The sequence below is a fragment of the Halichoerus grypus genome, chromosome 1 (genome assembly GCF_964656455.1).
Source record: "Halichoerus grypus chromosome 1, mHalGry1.hap1.1, whole genome shotgun sequence".
Taxonomy (NCBI): Eukaryota; Metazoa; Chordata; class Mammalia; order Carnivora; family Phocidae; genus Halichoerus; species Halichoerus grypus.
The window spans coordinates 110,411,377-110,431,546 of NC_135712.1; the positions used below are offsets into that span (position 1 = coordinate 110,411,377).

Sequence of the window (20,170 nt, forward strand, 5' to 3'; positions counted from 1 at the left end):
AGTATTTCTGCATCTTCCCCTGCACTGCAATGCTTAAAAGAGTTACATGTTAGCTGGTGGGGAAATATAAATCATAGTCACGATGGGATACCATTTCATACCCACTCTGATAGCTCTAATCAAAAGGATGGATAATACTAAAAAATGTTGGCAAGGATGTAGAGAAACTGGAAGATAATATGGTGTAGCCACTTCGAGAAGCAGTCTGGCAATTCCTTGAAAAGTTAAATACATAGTTACCTATAGCCCAGCAATTACACTTCTAGGTTTATGCCCAAGAGAATTGACAACCTCTATCGACACAAAAACTTGTACACAAATGTTCATAATAACATGGTTCATAACAGCTGAAAAGTGAAAACAACCCAAATATCCATCAGCTGATAAACAGGTAAATAAATGTGGTGTATCCATACAATGGAATTTTATTCAACCATAAAAAGAACTGAAGTACTGATACATGCTTACATGCTACAACATAGATGGACCTAGAAAACGTTATGCTAAGCAAAAGCCAATCACAAAGTACCACAAGTGTATGATTCCACTTATATGAACTGTACAGAACAGGAAATCTATGCAGACAGAACACAGGTCAGTTGCTTCCAGGGGCTGAGAGGAGAAGAGGATGGGGGGTGGGGGGATGTGTTAAGGGATAAGGGTTCACATTCTAAAAGTTGGCTGAGGTGATGGTTTTGCACAACTCTGTGAGTTCACTAAAAACCATTGACTTGTACACTTGAAATGGATGCGAATTACGGAATGTGAATTCTATCCCAAGAAAGCTGTTACCAAAAAAAGTTACCATAGATCGTTATCCAAAGTTCATTAGCCATTTTGGGATTTTTCCCCCCTAAGTATCTTCATCGAGGACTAGTGAGATGAAAAATGACCTCTTTGTTTTTCAGGCCTCCTGTTGTAGGTATTTTCAAAATCTGATTGACTACATCTATGAGGAAAAAAAAAAAACCCAGGGCCCCAAAGCGGAATTAATCTGTATTAACCCTCACGCAGCCCACGGCAGTGAAGTTGATAGACTCAAAGCAAAGGAAAAAGCCCTGCGGAGGTAACACTGAGCCTTTGATATTGAAACTCAGGCCCACTGAAGTAGAGGGCTTTTGGTCGATGAACCTTGTTTTTTTCAAAATTTATAATTTTGAAGAGGTATTCCCAGAAAAGAAATAAAAATTGGGGGCCCCTGGGTGGCTCAGTCGGTTAAGCGTCTGCCTTCGGCTCCAGTCATGATCCCAGGGTCCTGGGATCTAGTCCCACGTCGGGCTCCCTGCTCAGTGGGGGGTCTGCTTCTCCCTCTGCCCTTCACCCCACTTGTGCGCCCTCTCTCTCCCTATCTCAAATAAATAAATAAAATCTTTAAAAATAAATAAATAAATAATTGGCCAAAGCAAACCCATTAAAATTCCTGGTAGATGTTATTGAGATTCAGAAGCTCCCAGAAACTCTGTGAATTTTTTAACAATTTAAAGTAGAAATCTACCAACTGCAAATTCTCAGCTCAATTTAGAATTCCCATGTTGGAGAAATTTGTCGACTAAAGAGAGTAGAGACCTATATGTACTGATTAAATGCCTGGATTCACAAGTAATGATAGGTAAAAATAATAAGGGACAGCATTTAAACAGTTAAAATTTGTACTAAAATTCTGTTTTAAGCTTCAAAACACATTTCAGACTTTTGCATCATATTTTTCAATTTTGTAGAAAACAGGAGCGACAAATGGCCAGACAATTTACAATAATGACAAATGGACAGCCTAATTTTTCTGAAGAAGGTGAGTTCCTCAACACTGATGCTATCAATCAGTTCTACATCAGAAAGCTCAGATGTTTGACCAAGAGCTGAAATTGGTATATTTAAAAAATAATATTTAAAATGTTCATTCCAAGGGTGCCTGGTTGGCTCAGTCATTAAGAGTCTGCCTTTGGCTCAGATCATGATCCAGGAGTTCTGGGATTGAGCCCCCCCATCAGGCTCCCTGCTCTTCGGGGTGTCTGCTTCTCCCTCTCTGCCCCTCCCCCTGCTCCTTCTCTCTCTCTCTCTCTCCCTCTCTCTCTCTCTCTCTCTCGCGTGTGCGCGCGCACGCACATTTGCTCTCTCTCAAGTAAATAAATAAAATCTTAAAAAATGGTAATAATTAAAAATAAAATGTTCATCCAGTCAATGCATCAGGTAAGATGGTTCAGAAAATCTGGTATTTCATTTAAGTGGCTTCCACTTACAGCTGTTATTGATCGAAATAAATTTGCAACATCTATAGAGCACTTTACAGGTAGCTGCAAAGAGCTTATGAGTTGCTATAGTATGGATAAAATTGAAGGAGCACTGATTTTTAGAACCAGAAGTTCTTGATTTATCTCCTTGCTTTTCTCCCTATAGGCTGGCTGATTTGGGGTAATTACTTAATCTTTCTGAGCATCAGGCAGCAACTCTACCACTCAGGAGCTATTGAAAAGATACTTAGAAAAGATAAATATTTGTTGTGGTTTAAACGAAATCCCTAGTATAAAGTTCCTTGATATTCAACTATTTCCTACTAAACATAAGGTCAGAAAATTCCACTTAATGAAAATCATCTTTCTTCTTTTAACAAAGGAATGTTTTCATTTTTTAACAAAAGAAGGCACTCACTTTAATTTAATGAAGGACCTCATTTTTCTTCCATTAAAAAAAGTCTGATGAATCAATGCATTTGTAATAGGTTTGAAATTTCATTTTAGAAGAGAGGTTTTGGAACATTTTAAACAAATATCTACTTTCATGTGTTTTTTTTCCTTAGATTCAAAGCACTTAAAAACAATTTCTTATCAACTTTCCGTGGATATTCCAAAAAAAGAGCTAATTGCTGACAGACTACTTGATTTCCAACTAGAAAATAGAAACATTTCCATTGTTTGCTGTGATGCTAGAATAGCATGTGGAAAGGTGATTCTCTTGTAATTTTTTTACCCGTGACTCTTTAAAATCAGTTCTTCCTAAAATTGTAAAAGCTGTCATAATGAATATAACAGGTTGGCTACATAACACATTTAACTCTTTGTCAAGAAGAAATGGTTCACACTTGGCTCTTTAACTTCTACTAGACTTTATGTTTTTTAGTCTCCATTGGATAAATTCTAGTTCACAACTCTCTAAACCATGTCTGTGAGAATTAAAAAGTCATTTTTGAGGGTCATAACCAGTAGAAATCAGACCAGGACTGCGTACTGCCCTTATTTTGGATGCCGTGGCCCTTGGGATGTAGCTGGAGACTGTGTCATCTTCCTTGGAGGCCTCCTGCACTGCTGAGTTGTCGGCATGAGCCAGCAGAGCATTTTGGACTCTCTGACCGTTTCAGCTGTTAGCCCTGTCACCACCGCTCATCATGCTTACATTTTTGCTGTTCTCAATAAAGCTTGTCAAAACCTGAAAAAAAATGCTTTTACATACATTTTATGGCAAGCTATTTTGGTTAAAGCCTTTTTATTTTAAAATGTGATCATTGGAACATTTGGAAGCCTTAAAAAACTAGAAAGAAGGGGGAGAAAATCACCAAAAGCTTCAAGCACTTCCCCAAAATCATTGCTAATATTTCAATATTTTCTAGATCCACACTGCCCAATAGGGTAGCAACAACTACATATGGTTATCTAAATTTAAAATAACTAAAATAAAATTTAAAATGGAATTCTTCAGTCACACTAGTCTCATTTCTAGTGCTGAACAGCTGTGTGTGACTAAGGGCTACCATATTGTATGTGGTATCAGCAGTGCTGATACAGAACATTCTTATGGTCACCAAAATTTCTGTTAGACGGCACTGTTCTAGACTTTTTACCCTTTGGCTTTGGTTGACATTCTTGTAATTATATTACACGTGTAATTTTTATCTCTTTTTAAAATTTATTATAAAAAATATTTCCATGATATTATATAGCTTACATTAACAGCATTTTAATATCTATGTGCTCCTTTATGTAGTTTATCTCACCCTTCCCCTGTTATTGGACAATACAGGTTAACAGTTTTTTTGCTATACTAAATAACATTGCTTTGAATATCTTTGTGTATAAATGTATGTTTATATATTTTTTCAGAATAGATTTCTAGAAATTAAATTATTTCCATTGGAAATTATGGAGACCAGATTTCTTTCTTTTGGGTGATATAGAATTTAAGGTGTGGCAGTGAACTGAGGTAACTGACAGAATCAAATCCAAATCCTGTCTGGGGGAAAGTCACCTGTCCGGCCCTCAGATTTCTCCTGCAAATTATACTTCAGGTTCAGTTACTAGCACATAGTGAAAAAGAATCAAGAATGCAAGGAAATTCAACACCACAATTGAAAACCCAGAGGAATAATATCTAATTAAAAAAAGACCTGCAAAGACTCTGGAAATTAAACTATGCTTATAAAAATAAAATATCAGCTTGAAGATATATGGAGGGAACAGAAATCTATTGTGACATAATCAGTTTGTAAAGAAAAAAATGGAACTTATAGAAATGAAAAATATAACAACTGAAGTTAAAAACTTAAAAGATGACAGTAACACAGGTTAGACCCAACTAAAGAGAGAACCAATGACCTGGAAAAAAGGTAAAAAAAAAAACAAATAAATAATGAAATTCTCCATGGGAACAAAAATAAGAATACAGAATATAAAGTATATGATATGATATGAAAATGAGGTGTCTAAAACACATTTATTCAAAATCCCAAAAGGAGAAGAAAAAGATAATCAGACAGAGGCAGTATCTGAATTTTCTAGAACTGATAAATGAGAAGAGCCCGCAGATTTTGCCCAGTGAATCCCAATCAAGATGAAATAAAGAAAAAAAATCCTAGACATGTCAGAGCAAAACCAAGGAACACAGAGGAAAAACACATCTTAAAAGCAGCAGAGAACAAAAAGTTCTGTTTATATTTAAAGAGAATTATACCATCAGATAACCTCCCAACAGCAACAATGGAAGCCAGAAGGCAATGGGAATTATCTTTAGGGTGCTTAAAGAAAATAGTGGTCAATCTAGAAGTCTATAACCAGTTAAAATATTTTTCAAGAAAATGTGTCCAAAAGGACATTGTCTAGTAAAGTCAAAGATAATTTGTCACTAGTAGCCCCTCATTAAAGGAAATTCTAAAGAATGTGCTTTGTGTAATTGGATGGTCTGAGATTCAAGAAATATGAAGAGAAAAAGTGGTACATTAGACCTTTTTTCATGTTGATTTATAAAAATTCTTATACATTTAGGATACGAGCCCTTTGTATGTCATATTGCTGCAACCACTTTTCACTTCTTGGTTTGTCCTTCACCATTTTAATTGTAATTTATCAAATCCTTCATGGATACTGCTTTTTTTCATTGGTTGGTAAATCTTTCCCAGACCTGAGATAATACAGCTATTCTCCTATGTTAAAGAAATCTCTGTAGTTCTGCATTTCACATTTAGATCTTTAATCCACTTGGAATTGATTTTTACATATAATGTGAGGTAGTGGTCCTAATTTCATTTAAAAAATATGGACGGGCGCCTGGGTAGCTCAGTTGCATCTGCCTTCGGCTCAGGTCATGATCTCAGGGTCCTGGGATCCAACCCCACTTTGGGCTCCCTGCTCAGCGAGGGGTCTGCTTCTCCCTCTCCCTGTGCCCCTCCCCCTCTTTGTGCTGGCACTCTCTCTCTCTCTCTCAAATAAATAAATAAAATCTTAAAATATACATATATGGATACCAGATTGTATCCAGCACTATGTATTGAAAAAGATTTCCTTTTTTCCATTACCATGCACTGGCACTGCTGTCCCACATCAGATGTTTATGGCTGCATGAGTCTGATTCTGGACTCCTTACTCTGTATCATGGATTTCTTTATCCTGCCCCAACACTACACAGTCTTAATTACTATATTTTGTGATAGATCTTAACATCTGGTAGAGCATATTCCTCTCTCTCAACCGCCTTCTTTAAGAATGTCGGCTCAGGGCACCTGGGTGGCTCAGTCGGTTAAGTGTCTGCCTTTGGCGCAGGTCATGATCCCAGGGTCCTGGGATCAAGCCCCGCATCGGGCTCCCTGCTCCGTGGGAAGCCTGCTTCTCCCTCTGCCACTCCCCCTGCTTGTGTTCTCTCTCTCGCTGTGTCTCTCTCTGTCAAATAAATAAATAAATAAATATTAAAGGAAAAAAAAAAAAGAATGTCTTGGCTCTTCTAAGTTCTTGACATTTCCTGTAAATTTTAGAATTGACTTGTGAAGACCTCCATTACCCCAACAACACACAAATAATACAATCTTGTTAAAATGTGAATTGCAGTTGCATTGGATCTAAAATCAATTTGGGAAGAATGTCATCTTTAAAATACTTAATCTTCCAATCTATGAACATTGGGTCAAATTTATTAGAGGGGTTGTTCAAATATTCTATTGTTTTATTACTTTTTTGGTCTAACAATCCTTGCAATTTTTGAGAGAGGTAGGCTAAAATATCCCATTATGATTACGGAATTTTTTAATTTTTCCTTTTCCTTTTGTGAAATTTTGCTTTATATATATTGAAACTATCTTAATATGGGAAAAATATTTTGTAAGGTTATATCCTCCTAGTGGATTTAAACTTTTATCATTATGAAGTAATCTTCTTTATCTCTGGTAATATTCCTTAGTATTTTCATGTATCATTTTTATTTATAATCTTTTTGTATCCTTATATTTTAGATTTGTCTCCTGTAAACAATATATGGTTGGAATTTTTCCTTAAAAAAAGAACTAATCTGACATTCTTTGTCTATTAACTGGAGTATTTAGTCTATTTACATATAATAACGGACATTCCTTGATATTTTCTATTTGTTCCCTGTTATGTGTTTTTCTTTTCCTTTATCCTTTCTTGTCTTTTGGGAGAATATTTAAAATATGTTGTTCTATTTTTTCTTCTACCTCTACAAGCTTAGAAGTTACACTCTCTGCTTCTATCATTTTTCTGGCTACCCTAGAAATTTCAGCAAGTAAACTTAATTTATCCAAGTCTGAAGTTAAGCTTTATTATTTGCCCTTCTCTCATATATTATACCCAGAGATAGAATGGCTGAATCCCAAGATATGCCTGTCTTTCACTTTACTAGATGAAGCCAAAATGATTTCCAAGTTTTTGGACCAAATTACATTGATCCACTAGACAATGGTGACTGTTGTTCTGCATCCTTTCCAATAGTTAGTACTATCAGATGTCCCATTTTCTTTGCCAGTATGATAGGTATGTACTGATCTCTAATTGCGGTTTTAATTTTCCTTTCCCAGGTTACTAATGATGTTGAGCACCTTTTCGTTTATTGACTGAGATTTCTCCTTCGAGAAGTGCTCAAGGGTATTTTGAACCCATTTTTTTTCAAATGGTCATAATATCCAAGAGGAACTGGGTACCAGCATACATGCATAAGAATGTTGGTGGTATCATTGTTTACAATAGTCGAAAACTGGGAATGACCCAAATATCTATTAAATAAATAGTGATAAATTCATACCATGAAATACTATACACAAATGAAAGTTAGTGGACCACAGCCACAAACTGGAACACGCATGAAACTCACCTACATAATATTGACAGAAAGAAACAAAATATTAAAGATATTTTCTTTGTTTCTACTTATGTAAAATTCGAAATGAGAAAAAATTGAAGCTATATTGTTTAGAAATTATAAAAGTGCAAAGAAATGACTATGAAATCAGAATAGTGGTTATGTCTAGGAAAGAAAGGTATCGACTTTGAGATAGACACACAGAGGGCCTCCTCGAGTATTGGCATTGTTCTATTTCTTGACCTGGATGGCGATAATAATGGGTGTTCACTTTATAATTACTCATTACAAAACAGCATGTTTTAGCACTTTTCTGAATGTATTTCATATTTCATAATTTTTAAAATGAAAAAAATGTGTTATCTTCCAAAATAAATGGCAACATTTATGTGAATATTTCAGTAGTTTCATTGTTTAGCCCTAGAAATTCTTAAACCTATTTTACTACAATTCAGGATTAAGAATAAAAAGAATATTTAAATAGAAATGTTACTGGGGGTGCCTGGGTGGCTCAGTCAGTTAAGCGGCTGCCTTTGGCTCAGGTCATGATCCCAGAGTCCTGGGATCGAGCCCTGCATCAGGCTCCCTGCTCAGCGGGAAGTCTGCTTCTCCCTCTCCCTGTGCCCTTCCCCCTGCCTGTGCTCTCTCTCTCTTTGTCAAATAAATAAATAGAATCTTAAAAAAAAAGAAAAAGAAAATGTTACTGGGCACAAATTCATTTCCCTATTGAGTATTACATATAAAATAGTTTAACTTGGAGATATATTAAGGATTATCTCCCTGTATTTCTTTCTTCATCTTCTCATACACCATTAGTGTTTTGCTCAAATAACTTCAAGAACAAACTTGAAGAGACAGCAGATGCTACAGCTTATACTTGAGTTTAAAGTCAGTCTGTTGAAGTATAATTTATATACAGTAAAATTCATCTTTTTTAGATGTACAGCTCTATGAATTTTGGCAGTTATGTAACCACTACTACAATCAGCATATAGAATATTTCCATCGTGCTAAGGCTGCTATTTAATCTTCTATTTTGTTTCTATAGTAATATGTGAATAAGGTAAAAATTAAAAAAAAAACACAAAACCCTTCAAACAGATATGTAATGTCAGATTCCTGCCTGAAAGCTTTTATCAAGTTATCTGCAGGGGTTAGGAACAATCCTTAATGATTCCTAAGAATTGTTCCCTGTCACTGTTGCAGGGCCAAAAATTTAAATTAAGAAATGGTTTGTAGGGGCGCCTGGGTGGCTCAGTCATTGAGCGTCTGCCTTCGGCTCAGGTCATGATCCCAGGGTCCTCGGATCGAGCCCCGCATCGGGCTCCCTGCTCTGCGGAAAGCCTGCTTCTCCCTCTCCCACTCCCCCTGCTTGTGTTCCCTCTCTCGCCATGTCCCTCTCTGTCAAATAAATAAATAAAATCTTCAAAAAAAAAAAAAAAGAAATGGTTTGTATCACTGTCCAGCAAGCAAGGAATGCCTTTTATTATCATAATTAATGCGTTGTATCTGGAACAATTAACAGTTAAGCGTCCTTTCATTTTCTGTGCTATATACATAGATCATGAGGAACGAGCTCTTAGAGAAGCACTACAAACATGGAAGCAAGTTTCTGACTTCATTTCCAGATGGAACAACACAAATATTGTATCCTTTCAACAAGTTGTTTTTATTAGCCTTATTTCTTCACATAAAAAGAGAAAAAAATATATAGAAAACTATAAAGAAAAAACGGATATTACCCAAATCCTACCACCCAGAGAAAAGCTATTAACATCTTTTTAATATATCTTTCCTTTTTTCTATGAGCATATATATAATTCTTTAAAAATTAATTCAACTCGTTATTCGTATCTTTCAACTTGCCCTCTTTGATTAATATTAAATAGCAATGTTATGAGTATATCATAAACAATAAAGATAGAAATACACCACCATTTTTATAACCACAAGGTATTTCATTATAGGGATGTACCATAATTCATTTAATCTAACCACAAAGGTGGTTTCATAATTTTTTGCCTTATATACAACAGCTAAATGAACAACTTTTTGCAGACTTTGTTGCATACTTATCACTTATTTCCTTGAATTGAATGTCTAGGGGTAGTAACTCTGACTAAGAAATTACAGACATTTTAAAGCTTTGATAGATTTTGTCCCCCAGAAAATGTGTACCAGTTTACACATCCATGAGCAGCACATTATTTTTTAATACAAAAATTCGATATCCATTTTATGGAACACTAAGTTATTCATCACTTGAACTTCTGCCTGGTGGCCAAGCCATTTGCTATTTTGACATAAAGGCCATTTAATACATCAAGGAAAGTAAAAACAAAAAACAAAAAACTATGAAATAAGGAGAGCTTTTTGGTGAATGAAGGTCCCACTTTTATAGGAGAAAGTCATGTTTAGTTTTAGTTTCCTAAAAGTTTAGTCAAACCCCAATAATCAACCAGAAAAATGACTTTCATGGCATAGGAAGTATATGAAGTTTTTGTTGAGGCCCCATGAGAAAAAGTGTAGGTTTTGTCTTAATTATATCAATAAATTTTCCATAACTCCCCCCAAATTTTATTATTAGTTATCATTTCATGCCCTGGCTTTAATTCTTAATTCTCCTGAAAGCTTTGGCTGCTTTTCAGAGTGACTCAATCTTGTGTTTACTTTTCCTCTGGGCTTTGCTGATCAGCTTAGATGGGACTGAGTATTAACAGTAAATTATCCTCAGTAGACTTTACTCATTTTGATGCTATTGTAAATGGAATTATTTTCTTAATTACATTTTCAGAATGTTCACTGCTAGTATGCAGACGTACAATTTAATTTTTGTACATCGGTCCTGTAGCCTACAATCCTGCGGAACTCGTTTGTTAGTTCTAATATATTGTTTTGTGGATTCCTTAGGATTTTCTATATACAAGAGTAGGATAGTTTCACAGCATTCATTTCCAATCTGGATGGCTTTTGTTTCTTCTTCTTTCATAAAATTTCCCTAGTTAGACCCTTCAGTGCAATGTTGAATAGAAGTGGGGAGAGTAGACATTTTCATTTGTTTCCTAATCTTAGGGGGAAATCACTCAGTCTTTCACCATTAAGTATGATGTCAGCCGTGGGTTTTTGTTAGACACTATCAGCTTGAGGAGTTTCCCTTTTATTCCTAGTTCATTGAGTTGTTTATCATGAAAAGGTATTGGATTTTGTCAAATGCTTTTTCTGTGTATATTGAGATTATCATTTTTTTGCTCTTTATTCTATCAATATATTTCATTGATTGATTTTTAGATGTCAAGCCAACCTTGCATTCCTGGGATAACTCCACTTTGTCATAGTATATATGTTTTTTTATATGTTGCTAGATTCCATTTGCTAGTATTTTGTTGAGACTTTTTGCATCTTGTAAAAATATTTTGATCCCATGAAAAGCATAAAATTATTTTTGTAATAACAGTAGCTCTCATTCCAGAATGGTTTCAAAGTCTCTCTCATAAATTGACTTTATTCCCAGAAGGACCATTAGAACAACTCAAATGACCTTATCTGATCTCAGCTACCCATCTGGAAACCTAGCCATCATCCGAGTGCCCAACAAAGTAAGTGGTTTCACTTGTATAGTCCAAGAAGACATGCCAACTGACCCTGCGATCCTGGCATTGCTAGATTCTTCTGGCAGAAGTTCCTGCTATCATCCCAATGGAAATGTCTGGTAGGCTTCTAGGTTTCTCCTGCTGCCATTTGGGGGGGGGTGGGGGGTGGTTGTGAAATTTTACTTTTTCTTTTATTTTTTCCAACTTTATTGAGATATAATTGACATATAACATTGTGTAAGTTAAAGGCATAAAATGTGTTGATTTGATACACTTACATATTGCAAAATGATTATCACATTGCATTAGCTAACACCTCCATCATGTCACATAATTATCACTTCTTTTTTGTGTTGAGAACATTTAAGATATACTCTCTTAGCAACTTTCAAATACACACACACACACACACACACATAGTATTATTAACTATAATCTCTATGCAGTACATAAATCCCTAGAATTTATTCATCTTATAGCTGGAAGGTTTTTTTTTCCTTTCAAATGATAAAAATAAAAATAATTTAAGAATTATTTAAGTTAGTGATCTTTAGATAGTAATGTTCAACTCAGAGAAAATTTTTATTTATGTCATCCCATTTCTTCTCAGTGGAAAAATCCCAGGCAACTATGTAAAACAAAGCTCATGATATTCTTTCTATAAACTGTAAGAAAATATGAACTTTGTGATGTCAATATTAGAAAAAAATCTCTAAACAAATTATATGGTCACCCAAGGGATTTGTGATAGGAATCCAGGTGGTCTCTCTAGAGCCTATGCCTGTTAATGTTATACTACCTCATCTATGGAAATAATTTACAATGGATAGCTGCCACACTGTGTTGTTATAGTTTTGTGTGTGTGTGTGTTATGTTTTGAGATATATCTGTAACTATTCCAAGATCCCTATAGCCACAACCAACAATAACATACAAACAAAATCTCGGCAGATCCTGATCTTATTTTGATCTACAAACTTATCTATTCTGTGACTTTGCATTATTTCATTTAGCCTGAGAAAGTGAAATTTGGGTTCTAACTTCAAAGACACTTCCAACTTCCTGAGCTTTTCAGAAAGAGATACTATTCCCCTTTAAATTATTTACAGGAATAACAATCTCATCTTGAGAAATTCCATTCATAATTGACAAAGTCTGGACATTCTGCCAGTACTTGAGAAAGTTAAGACATTTGTGTTTTTCAGGTCTAATGCAGTAGTCAGTCCATTAACCCTATGTGTAGTGGAGAATTTCTATTTATCCTTCGGGGTTCAATAGCAATTCTAGATTACATCTGGTCAGGTACTGTATTAATTGTCACCAGATATCCATTGGTTTCTAGAACATTTGCCCTCTCTATGAAGTCCCCTGACCCACTAGCTGGATCCCTGGTCCTCTCATGTGACTTCTGCATACTCTCACTGCCCCTTCTAGCTGCCTCTGCCTTTCGTATAGCAAGCCCATCTCCGCTGCTGGCCCCATGTTCCTTGAAGGCATACTCTGAATCTTTGCCACTACCAGCATGTATCTGTACATGATATAGACTCAAATAATGTTTATTAAATGAACAATTTATCTACATAATTTTAGCCAAGTATTATTTTCATCCACATTTCAAGACAAAAGGAAACTTCCTCCTCCCACATACAATAAGATCATCACCTCAATTTCTCATTTGCACTTTTGGTATTAGATTACTGCCATTAATCAACAGTGGGGAAATAAGATGTGATCTTACCCTAGGGCCCCTCATGGCCAATTCATCTAGTTTTTGAAAAAATAATTTATTATCAAATTCAGCCACCTTTCTAAATACCCAGAACTGTACCTATTCCCTCTCCTCAAGAAAGCAATGGCGATCCAAGTTGGAAGAAGGTGAGAGAAGAGGAGATAACTAAGTAGAATGGCAGTCCTTAGTGCCACTGGAGCTCAGACTGTGCTGGGCCTAATATGTATGTAATGTAGGAAAATGTGGCATCAGCTACACCAAGAGACTGGGGAGACCCCATTAGTCTAAGCTCCACTTTGTGCTCCATCACAAGGCTCTTCACTGGCACTCTAAGCCATCTCAGAGATGTTCCCTGAGCCTCTCCTGCCCACACCTGGCCCTGATGAGAGCCCTCCTAGAAGGACTCCTGGCTCCCAATTGCTGGGTACTGTTAGAACACAGCTGTCCTGTACTGAGGCCAATGGGGCCTTCCCCAAGACTTACAGCCACTGGTCTTCATTTTGTCCTGGGGAAAATCTAAGCACTGGTATTCTCCCCTCTTTGGGTACAGCCTGCTCGCCTCTTCTGCATGTCTTCTTGTCCAGACTAAACCTTCCCTGCTCCCCCTTCATTCTCCCCAGCACACAGTTTTCCAGATCCCTTTATGATCCCGGTTCTCTCTTTGGGACCCAGTTTGGTTTATCAGTAGGTCTTGGATTGGATCCACCACTTTAAATTAATATAAAATTCAGTCACAGTATTATCATTCCCAAGATTACCTGAGGTTTTGCACTATTCGTATGCTGTTGGCTAGCATTAACTGTTGCTCCCCTTGGCTAGCAAGCGACAGGGCTAATTTTAAGGTCGAAGTATAATGTTACTGTTTATAATTTTTAATTTCCTTTCTGCCCAGGGTATACATCAATATCTTGGGAGGTCAATACTCAGATCAAGCTGGCAACAGAATAAGGGCTTGGAATTGGTCCAGTTCTGTCGCTTCCTCACCCTTTGTTTCATTTAAACCTGTCTTTCTGGCTTTGAACCATTACATTGGAATTCGCATCCTAGAACAAGACAAGATTTCAATCACTTTTCTAGCAATGGGCCAACAGGCAAGAATCAGCGTTGGGACCAAAGTGAAGGTAGGTACATTTTTGAAAACAGTTCTAAGCATTTAGAATAATAAGAGTAAATGACTTTCGTTAATGTTATTACTGACAGATTATACTTGCGTGTAATCTACTGTCCACTAAGAGTTTTGGAATTCAATGAAAAAACACATAATGAAAATTTCATATGGAATTGAGGTAACCTTTTTGTTTGTTCTTCAGAAATTCCTTTTAGTTCAGAGTGGATCCAACTAACGTTTACTGTGTTTACTCTGTGCCCAAGTAGTGCTACTTTGGGGGTTTGGTTTTAGGATTTTGTATTGTGTTTGTTTTTCCTTCGTGCTATAGCAGAAAGCCCTGGGCTGAGTCAGGAGACCCAGGTTCTAACCATGTTCAAGACCAAGCATAAGTCCCATCTCCTTGGAGACACTTCCCAGACCTCCTAGCCCTTTGCCCAATCAGGGTCCCTCATGGCTTTCCCTAGGGTATCCATGTACTCACCTCTGTCCCTGTGCTTGCTGGACCATGCTGCCTTACTTGCCCTTGGGGCTGCCTTTCCTACCAGATGGTGAGCTCCAGAGGGACAAAATCTCTGCCTTACTGATTCCTCTACCCCACCCAGGGCATGGCCTAGAATACATTCTCAGTAACTGGCAGTGGTTAAGAACGTGGCCTTCAGGTTACAGGGACATAGTTTCATACCTCAACTTTGCCACTTAGCTAAGTGGGTGAACTTGAACTTCAGTTCCCTCTTCTATAAGATGAGGATAATGATTCCCACCAAATAGATTGCTGTGAAGAGTCAATGCGAATGCAAAGTACTTAGCATGGTGCTTGGTACCAAGTACTCAGTAAACGATAGCTCCGTATAGAGTTTGTCAATTTATGTCAATAATGTTGAAATATATATAGAGATAGAGATAGAGATAAATAGAGGTCTATGTAGCTTATCTAGTGTGTGGCTCTGAACAAGTCCCTTAAACTCTGAAACCCTTTGTTTCATCAATTATTAAAGGAAGAGATTGCTCCAGATTTCAAAGGCGTTGTCAACCTCGAAAAATTCTACACTTTTAAATAAGTGGAAATATAACCTCAATATTCAGCACAGGCAGGAATATCTCATAAAGACCAAACAAAAGGGATACTTCGGAGTCCGCCAACAGAGAGTGAGGGTCTACAATGTGCTCAGTATTATTCCAGCCACTTTTGGTCAATCTGGCTACTGCGGTCAGTGGTTCAGACTCCAGACAAACTTCTTTGTTAGAAATCTATAAGATAGGCTTCTTTTGGTACATTACATTCATGGTGAATGCATTCTTAGCAAAAATGTAAAAAATGTTCTCTCTCTCTCCCCCCTCGCTCCTTAGAAAAGAATTTTAATCAGAAAGAGTCATTGTGATGCAAAAAAAAAATTGATGTTAAAAGTTTTTCCATTTCTCATTGTCCTCATGTTCACCCTTATGTTAGGTTTTTAAAAATTACAAAAGTGATATGTTAAATACATTTTCATGTTTAAAGATTCAAATAATATAGAAATAGAGTAAAAAATCGAGATTCCACTTTCATCCTTTCATCTATTCTAATCCCTTTCCCAAAAGTAATCACCACCCCAAATTTAGTATTCCTCTATTCAGTGTATTTATAAATTATTCCTACACATCTCTTTTAAAATAAAAGTTGAATCCTATTGCTTGTATTGTTGGGGGGATTCTCTTTGTTTTTGTTTTCCACTTAAGGAGTATTAGGGGTTTTTCCATGTCTACATTTCCAAGCATATTTGTCTATTTTATTTTTAATTGCTCCATAACGTTTCATATGCACTATAGTTAATTTATGCCACATAGAGCGGCCTCCCAGTGGCACCGGCCAATTATTCACTTCCTCCTCCTGGAAGCATTTCATGCCTTGCTTCCAGGACACTGCTCTCCCTTGATTTTCCTTCCACCTCGGGGACTGTTCCTTCTCATTTTTCTTTGCTGACTCTCTTCACCTCCCCATTTTCTACATATTGAGGGGCTCCAGGCCTCTCCCTGGGGCTCTTCTTCATCTCCTTAGGTGAATCACTCCCTAGGTGGTCTCATGAAGTCTCCTGTCCTTAAATACCACCTCCATCTTGATAACCCTTTCATTTTCTCTCCCATGAACTTTCAGCTTGCACATCCCGGATTCCAACCCTGCATCTCTGCTTGCGTGTCTAAGAGGGCATTAAAAACTTAGCGAAATTAGATCTTAGAGCTTGCCCCACCCTCAGTCTTCTCTTGGCACGTTGTGCCTTCTGCCTTGGGCCGGCCTGATCATCCACCTCACGCACGTATTAGCTCTTCAGCTCTGCCCATTACGGGGCTCAGTGTAATCAGTGAAGTTCTTTGTTTTTATTTTGACAAATAGATTATAATATTATCAATATGTATTATTCCCAGTGTCCCTACTAGTGACCTTTGCCTCAAATGCTATTCTGTATGATGTTAAATTGCTACACCTGCTTTCTTTTTAGTTAGCATCTGCTTGGTACATTTTTTGCATCCTTTGATTTTCTATGTTTTTATACAGTTTTAAGGTAGATGTGTCTCTTGCAAACAGTATATAACTGGATTTTGTTGCTTTCCCCAACCTTATAGACTTAATCTTTTAATACGTTTTATTTTAATGATCACTCTAAAATTGTTAACACCTCTTTTTTTCTATATGCATAGAATTTCCAAGTCCTCTAGTTATTGCTTCTCTTTGACAACAATAATTCTCTCCAATCCCTCAGAAGATATTTACCATATATATCCCAGAGTCTTCCTCTGGCTACTGTCTCCTTGAGTATTGGTATCTCTGATAGGTAAATCTGGCCTCTCTCTCACGGCCTCAAATTTCCTCAGATATTTGGTGATTCCTGGTTGCGTGTTCATTTTGTATTTGAGAATCCCTGCTTTCCTGCATGTTCTGCTTACTGAAGTTTGTTTGTGGGGACTGTGGGAAAGCGGTATGCGCTGTTGAGGGCTAGAAGGCTAGCCCCAGTGCCAGACTTCCAGCTCCAGCCTGTGCAGCCTGGGGGCACGGGGGTTGAAAACGGGAACACCCCCACCCACGTAAGGGCTGCCTCCCAGCTGATCAACTGATCCTTCTAATATTTACCTCAGGGCCCCTCCTCCTTCTCACTTCTGTTAACTTTGATCTCAGGATGTGTGTGTTTGGGTTCGTGGTTACATTTGGTCGTTTATCTCTCTATGGATATGTCCCATCTGTTTTTTGATATTCAGGAATTCCGTAAGATTATTCCTGTTGATCTAAATCTTTTCTATTTCCTAGAACCATTATTGATTTACTCTCTTAAAAAGTTTTCTGTGATTCTATGGAATTCGGGATTGAAGGGAAGTTAAAAATGCTGGTCCATTCTTTGTTACTCATCCGTCTCATACTCCCTCCCCGTCCTTCCGTCCCTCCCTCCCCTCCTCCTCCCTCCCTCCCCTTCCCTTCCCTCCCTCCCTCCCCTTCTCCTTCCTCCCTCCCTCCCTACCTTCCGATGCCGACGCCTGAGGGAATGCCGTGCGTCGCGCGTCTCTTGCAGGTAGGTGGTCACTCCGCTCGCGGCAGGTAGCGGTTCAGCTTGCATTTCGCCCACCCCACTGAGGCTAAACGCCCCTCCTCAGCTGGTCCTGAATCCACACACGGGAAACACACACAGGCGAGCCTGTCCTGACAGAGCCATTCCCCTTCCTGCAGCTGCAAGGAGACGCCAGCCTGCCGCACCCAAGGCTGTGGGGAAGGGGAAGAGCAGAGGCCAAGGGCTGCTCAGGGAAAGGTTAATGCGGACCGGCTTCCTGGAGGTAGCGGCACATTTCAGAAGGAAAGGAGCTTCAGCCGTCCGGCTCCTACCTGAAAGCTCAGCTGAGGTGCCGCGCCTTCTCTGAGGAAGGCTGCCCGCCCAGTGCCTTCCTGGCCTCCAGTCCAGCGCTGACCACGCCCTCCCCCCTGGGAATCGCCCCGCGAAGGGACCGTGCTCGCGGCATCTTGGTGCTCCCCTCTGTATACGCTGAGACAGTACTTGAATAACTTGTAAGCCTTTGAAAGTACCCAAATTCGATGTGGTCAGGCCTGCTCTGGTCTCTCAAATCTCCGCAGCATTCTAGCTCATTCCTCCTTCAGATGAGATTAACACCGCTGCCCCCCGTTTGTAGATAACGAGACTCAGGGGATCCAGCTCCAAATTAGTGCCGCCCGCGCACCTCCTCCCGCCCCCCGCTGCCACAGGTGGACCCTGAGCTTCCCTTCTCTTTCTCTTTGCCGAAAAGCTCCCTAACCCTGAGGAGATTCCAGTTCTCCGGCACCTGAATGGGGAGGACCTGCTGCTGCTGGCCAATTTAATAAAGATTCGACGCCTGTTTCATAAACTTGAAGGATGCGCGCATTTTCCCTCCAGCCAGGTCTGGGAAAAATTAAAGCAACCTTCCTACCTTTCCTCACTTTCTGTAAAACTAATTGCCCTTTGTCACAATTCCGGTATAAAGAAAGATACAATAAAAACAATATCAGCTATAATAAATGAAAACACTTAACAAATGATGGTGCCTTCATTTTTTGTTATTTTGGGAGGCGGTCTGAGAGATTTCAAGAAAAGTGTAATGACCAGGAAATACCAAGAAATACGCTTTATTACACGTTTAGAACACATCCTGAGTCACCAGTAGCTTACATTCGAAGTTGGAAAACTAAACAACTCACTTTCGGGACACCAGAGAATGAGCGTGGTCATTCCTAAGTGTCCATTATCAGAGTTCTATCAGGAAAACAGAAAGCAGGGAGGATGAGATGCTTGCAAAACCATCCGAAAGGCTCTGGAAGTGAAGGTCAAGGAAATCCCCTGCTGGCTCTTGGGAAATCTGGAAGAGAAGGAGTCTCAGGAAGCCATGAAGCCAACAGCACCACAGTGAGCAGGAGCTCTGCCCGATGAGCTGCGGCCTCACCCAGGAGCGCAGGATCACAAGAAGGGGCCATCTACCCCCTGTCCACCCCTCCTGCCCACCTCACAAACTTCAGGCCTCTCCCTAGGCAATGGACGGAGGTTCCTAGACTCAGGTCTTGATCAATGCTAAGTGTTTCAATTTTATTTTTGCCTTCTCCCCTCTTCCTTTTCACTGATGAATGAAATTTTAGTTTCTATCAAGTGAGACAAATATTAAACTAATTGAACTAATAGGTATCTGTATAGCTCTTAAAAAAATAGCACATTTGTACAACACATAACAGTCACAACAGAGCCTTAACTGAATCTGTTTTTTGTACATCAGTAAGAACTATTTTGGGAAGCTAAACCCAGAGTGGATACTGAATGAGGCCTTGATTAATTGGAGACTGGCGGGATAAAGAAATGACATCCTTTATCATGTGGCTTCATGTTTAGTGACAGAATGTTATTTAAAATTATCTTCACTTTTATACTCTGGTTTCTCTTCAGATCAGATAAAGCTTTCACCTTTTAAAATTATCTTAACTTTAAAAATAATTACATGTAATAAAGAAATTGATGTTCTTTCTTTAAAAATGTATTAAAAATAAAAATGTTTCCAAGTGAAGAACATATCTATATCTATTAATCTATTAGGGTCATATCTCAAGGCAGTTTTATTTATTTAAAGGATTGGGTTGTTAAAAATAATAATAATGATATATCTTGAGTATATATACAAAAAGTGGATTGGGGCATGCCATAGATTTTATATCAATGTCTGCTTTTCCATATGGCTGTTTTAGGCAATCTCAGTATTGAATAATCCACTCTGCTAATTCATGGGTGGTTTTTTCTTTTTTTCACAATAACAACCTCTTCGAAAAAATTAAACTCTTATGGCCATAAAGTTGTCATATACTAATACTACATAAATTGAGGGAGAAGAAAACACTTCAAATGTGTAGGTTTTTCCAGATGTAAATGTTAAAGAAATTACTGATGTACTTAAAGCTTAAAGGAGTACTACAAATCTTTGTCCCTCTTTATTTCTGATCTCAGGATTATGACTTTTATTTTTATTGTTTATGCATATTTTAGATTTATGTATACATTTCTGACAGATAAAATAATCATATTTTAAGAAGACATATATGCACTTCAATGTAACTGATAAGCAAAGAAATTACAACACTTTGCTCCAGGTAAAGTTGGCAGCAAAGTGTGTTCAGCAAAGCCCTGCCTGGATCAAGATGTAAAA

The 20,170-nt window shown here is 38.0% G+C and overlaps 1 protein-coding gene across 1 annotated transcript in view; it reads left to right on the plus strand.

The window, feature by feature from the left end:
• Positions 1-18,520, plus strand: part of ERICH6 (glutamate rich 6) — a 31,323-nt gene extending 12,803 nt beyond the window's left edge. Inside the window, exons 8-14 of the mRNA XM_078059142.1 lie at positions 909-1,066; positions 1,719-1,789; positions 2,795-2,940; positions 9,131-9,216; positions 11,123-11,278; positions 13,781-14,009; positions 18,257-18,520. Coding sequence (XP_077915268.1) covers positions 909-1,066; positions 1,719-1,789; positions 2,795-2,940; positions 9,131-9,216; positions 11,123-11,278; positions 13,781-14,009; positions 18,257-18,520 — 1,110 coding nt within the window. The remainder of the gene's footprint in view (positions 1-908; positions 1,067-1,718; positions 1,790-2,794; positions 2,941-9,130; positions 9,217-11,122; positions 11,279-13,780; positions 14,010-18,256) is intronic.
• The last annotated feature ends 1,650 nt before the right edge of the window (positions 18,521-20,170 follow it).